Genomic DNA, 5,000 nt, shown 5'->3' with positions numbered 1-5,000 from the left:
GTAATGAATAATCCAGGAAGCCTGGTGGAACTCACAGGTTTCTTCAGCAGTGTGGGTTTGGCTTCAGGGGTCAGACTGGGGATCCAGAAGCTGGGCAGACTGGAGGAGGAGGAGGAGGAGATCTCTGTAGACCCTGAAGCTGAGCTGGATGAGGTGAGAGAGATCACAGAGCCGCTTGGAGACGACGTTCTGTCTTTACCCTGACCTACAAGATCAACACCACCATCAACACAAACTCTAGAGAAATAATCATGTGTGTGTGTGTGTGTGAGGTGAACATGCTCCTCTTGTACCACTGATGAAGGGGTTGATGGGTTTGGAGACAATGCTGCTCTCTTTATTCTTGAACTTCTCAATCTTCTCCCTCTGCTCTGAGCCAGACTCCAGCTGACCCTCGCTCCTCAGAACCTTCTTCTGTTTCTCATATGCCTACAGGCGTTTCTCACACACACACACACACACACACACACACACACACACACACACACACACACACACACACACACACAAATAAACAGGTCAGCCTCAGAATGTAATGTAATGAAGAATGTAAAGCCTATCAGAAGGTAAAGCTCTTAGCAGACCACATCTCAGGGTCTGTTCTTCCCTCTATAAGACCTTTAACACATTGTTATGGGTTTGTTATATATTATTACATTCTGTACCCCCTTCTGCATTATATGTACACAGATCAGAATAACATTATGACCTCCTGCCTAATATCTAATATCGTGTTGGTCCCTTTTTGCTGCTGAAACAGTCGTGACCCATCGATCATCACCAGCATGAACTTCTTCAGCAGTTTGAGCTACAGGAGCTCGTCTGTTGGATCGGACCACATCGGTCTCCAGTTCACCACTGTTACTATCTAACAGCACCTTTGATAGATTCTGACCACTGCAGACAGGAACATCCCACAAGAGCTGCAGATTTGGAGACGCTCTGACCCAGACGTCTAGACGTCACAATTTATTAAACTCGCTCAAATCCTTACACTCGCCCATTTTTCCTTCTAACATCAACTTTGAGAACAAAATGTTCACCTGCTGCCTAATAAATAAATCCACCCACTAACAGGAGCCATGATGAAGATCATCAGTGTTCTTCACTTCACCACTATATATTATGACAATGTCATAATGTCAATGTTATGCCCTTCAGTGCATTATATATATATACACACACACACACACATTATATATATATATATTACATACATACATACATATATACATATACACAGTAAGGAAAATAAGTATTTGAAGTATTTTGCAAGTTCTCCCACTTAGAAATCATGGAGGGTCTGAAATTGTCATCGTAGGTGCATGTCCACTGTGAGAGACATAATCTAAAATAAAAAAAACAATTTGAAATCACAATATATGATTTTTAAACTATTTATTTGTATGATACAGCTGCAAATAAGTATTTGAACACCTGTCTATCAGCTAGAATTCTGACCCTTAAAGACCTGTTAGTCTGCCTTTAAAATGTCCACCTCCACTATTACTCCACATTATTATCCTAAATTAGATGCACCTGTTTGAGGTCGTTAGCTGCATAAAGACACCTGTCCACCCCATACAATCAGTAAGAATCCAACTACTAACATGGCCAAGACCAAAGAGCTGTCCAAAGACACTAGAGACAAAATTGTAAACCTCCACAAGGCTGGAAAGGGCTACGGGGAAATTGCCAAGCAGCTTGGTGAAAAAAGGTCCACTGTTGGAGCAATCATTAGAAAATGGAAGAAGCTAAACATGACTGTCAATCTCCCTCGGACTGGGGCTTCATGCAAGATCTCACCTCGTGGGGTCTTAATGATCCTAAGGAAGATGAGAAATCAGCCCAGAACTACACGGGAGGAGCTGGTCACTGACCTAAAAAGAGCTGGGACCACCGTTTCCAAGGTTACTGTTGGTAATACACTAAGACATCATGGTTTGAAATCATGCATGGCACGGAAGGTTCCCCTGCTTAAACCAGCACATGTCCAGGCACGTCTTAACTTTGCCAATGACCATTTGGATGATCCAGAGGAGTCATGGGAGAAAGTCATGTGGTCAGATGAGACCAAAATAGAACTTTTGGGTCATAATTCCACTAAACGTGTTTGGAGGAAGAAGAATGATGAGTACCATCCCAAGAACACCATCCCTACTGTAAAGCATGGGGGTGGTAGCATCATGCTTTGGGGCTGTTTTTCTGCACATGGGACAGGGCGACTGCACTGTATTAAGGAGAGGATGACCGGGGCCATGTATTGCGAGATTTTGGGGAACAACCTCCTTCCCTCAGTTAGAGCATTGAAGATGGGTCGAGGCTGGGTCTTCCAACATGACAATGACCTGAAGCACACAGCCAGGATAACCAAGGAGTGGCTCTGTAAGAAGCATATCAAGGTTCTGGCATGGCCTAGCCAGTCTCCAGACCTAAACCCAATAGAGAATCTTTGGAGGGAGCTCAAACTCCGTGTTTCTCAGCTACAGGCCAGAAACCTGACTGATCTAGAGAAGATCTGTGTGGAGGAGTGGGCCAAAATCCCTCCTGCAGTGTGTGCAAACCTGGTGAAAAACTACAGGAAACGTTTGACCTCTGTAATTGCAAACAAAGGCTCCTGCACCAAATATTAACATTGACTTTCTCAGGTGTTCAAATACTTATTTGCAGCTGTATCATACAAATAAATAGTTAAAAAATCATACATTGTGATTTCTGGATATTTTTTTTAGATTATGTCTCTCACAGTGGACATGCACCTACGATGACAATTTCAGACCCTCCATGATTTCTAAGTGGGAGAACTTGCAAAATAGCAGCGTGTTCAAATACTTATTTTCCTCACTGTATGTATATATATATTTTATTATTATTAGGGCTGACAATCAATTTTAATATTTAATCGCAATTAATCGTGTTGTCATGATTTAATGTGATTAATCATAACTTAATTAAAAATCAGTATTAAAAGAGTTTAATACTCTAATCAACATGGACATTGACAAATATTGATGCTTTATGCAAATTTATGTTTATTATTAGTGAAACTCAACATAGAGCATGAAGACTAAGTATTTTTACAATTATGGTGTTTTAAATGACGTAAATTTTCAGGACACCAAACGGAACTTTTGCTATGTTTCCACACGGACGGTTTTGATTGCTGGATATGTGCATCATGGCAGATTGTGATGCTGAAACTTGGCGCATAAATAAAACAAATGTTTAGTGAATTAAATGTAGTTTTCAGTGGAGTTTATTATTATTTTTATCTGAGTAAAGAAATTACGTGATGAATAAATGTGTTGCAGGTTTTAAATTCTCCAATTTTATATTTATTTATATTTTTAATAAAAATGGTTAAACAGAAATGCGCACTGCATGAAATTAGTGCAGTTTAAACAATTAGTGCGTTAATTCGCATTAACACTTAATTTTGACAGCCCCAATATATACATATATCATTAAATGCACAAATGTATACATTTTCTTATTTTATATTTATAGTTCTTTCTATCTAATGCACACATTTCTGAGTGGCGATCAGATTTATATTTCACTGTAGGTTTTGTGTAAATCAATATGTTAATGACAAATAAAGATCTTGAATTTTGCAGTGGTCCTCATGTGGGCCTCACACACCTTCATTTTCTTTGCGATCTCGGTTTTCTGATGGAGGATGTACTCCAGGATGGCTTCTCTTTCATACAGGTATCCATCTGCACTACACACACACACACACACACACACACACACACACACACACACACAAACAGACTTATTGACAGACCTATAAAGTAAAGGTATTGTGACAGTGTCTCTATATGGCTATGTATGTGTGTGTGTGTGTGTGTGTGTGTGTGTGTGTGTGTGTGTTTACGTCACTACTGGGTCTCTACACGGCTGTAATGAGAGGGAGCAGCAGTCGAAGTCTTTGATGGCATCTTTCCCCAATCTCACACTCTGAGTGCCGTAACCAGAAGCAGCTTCAACACACAAACAAAACACACAACCAACTTTACCAATAACACACACTTCTTATTCTTCTTTTGGCTTCTCCCATTAGGGGGCGCCACAGCGGATCCTCCATTTCCATCCCCCCTGTCCTCTACATCTGCCTCTTTCACACCAACTACCTGCATGTCTTCCCTCACCACATCCATAAACCTCCTCCTTGCTCTTCCTCTTTTCCTCCTTCCTGGTGTCTCCATCCTCAGCATTTTCCTACTGATATACCCCATGTCCCTCCTCTGCACATGACCAAACCATCTCAATCTCACCTCCCTCACCTTGTGTCCAAAACGTCCTACATGCGCTGTCCCTCTAATAAACTCATTTCTAATCCTGTCCATCGTCGTCACTCCCAACGAACATCTCAACATCTTCAGCTCTGCTACCTCCAGCTCCACCTCCTGTCTTTTACTCAATGCCACTGTCTCTAATCCATACAACATCTCAGGTCTCACCACAGTCCTATAAACTTTCCCTTTCACTCTCACAGATACTCTTCTATCACAAATCACTCCTGCTATCACTCTTCTCCACCCACTCCACCCTGCCTGCACTCTTTTCTTCACTTCTCTAACACACTCTCCATTACTCTGCACTGTTGACCCCAGGTACCTGAACTCCTCCACCTTTTCCACTTCTTCTCCCTGCAACCGCATCACTCCACTGCCCTCCCTCTCATTCACACACATGTACTCTGTCTTACTCCTACTGACTTTCATTCCACTTCTCTCCAGCGTGTACCGCCACCTCTCCAGGATCTTCTCAACCTGCTCCCTACTCTCACCACAAATCACAATATCATCCACAAACATCATAGTCCACGGAGACTCCTGTCTGACCTCATCCTTCAACCTGTCCATCACCACTGCAAACAGGAAAGGGCTCAGAGCCGATCCTTGATGCAGTCCAACCTTCACCCTGAACCAGTCTGTCGTACCTACTGCACACTTTACTGCTGTCACACTGTCCTCATACATGTCCTGCACCAC

At 42.0% G+C, this 5,000-nt stretch overlaps 2 protein-coding genes across 3 annotated transcripts in view; both read right to left on the bottom strand.

Annotated features, from left to right (window-relative positions):
• Positions 1 to 5,000, bottom strand: part of hsd3b7 (hydroxy-delta-5-steroid dehydrogenase, 3 beta- and steroid delta-isomerase) — a 327,842-nt gene that overhangs the window by 242,584 nt on the left and 80,258 nt on the right. The window lies entirely within an intron of this gene.
• Positions 1 to 5,000, bottom strand: part of nosip (nitric oxide synthase interacting protein) — an 11,271-nt gene that overhangs the window by 5,116 nt on the left and 1,155 nt on the right. For both annotated transcript variants that reach the window (XM_083566764.1, XM_083566765.1), the window contains exons 3-6: positions 3,881 to 3,986; positions 3,643 to 3,724; positions 294 to 429; positions 36 to 205 (exon numbers count right to left, since the gene is read on the bottom strand). In XM_083566764.1, coding sequence (XP_083422890.1) covers positions 36 to 205; positions 294 to 429; positions 3,643 to 3,724; positions 3,881 to 3,986 — 494 coding nt within the window. The remainder of the gene's footprint in view (positions 1 to 35; positions 206 to 293; positions 430 to 3,642; positions 3,725 to 3,880; positions 3,987 to 5,000) is intronic.

Source organism: Silurus aristotelis (genome assembly GCF_946808225.1).
Source record: "Silurus aristotelis genome assembly, chromosome: 17".
Lineage (NCBI taxonomy): Eukaryota > Metazoa > Chordata > Actinopteri > Siluriformes > Siluridae > Silurus > Silurus aristotelis.
This window is presented reverse-complemented; position numbering and strand designations above follow the sequence as displayed.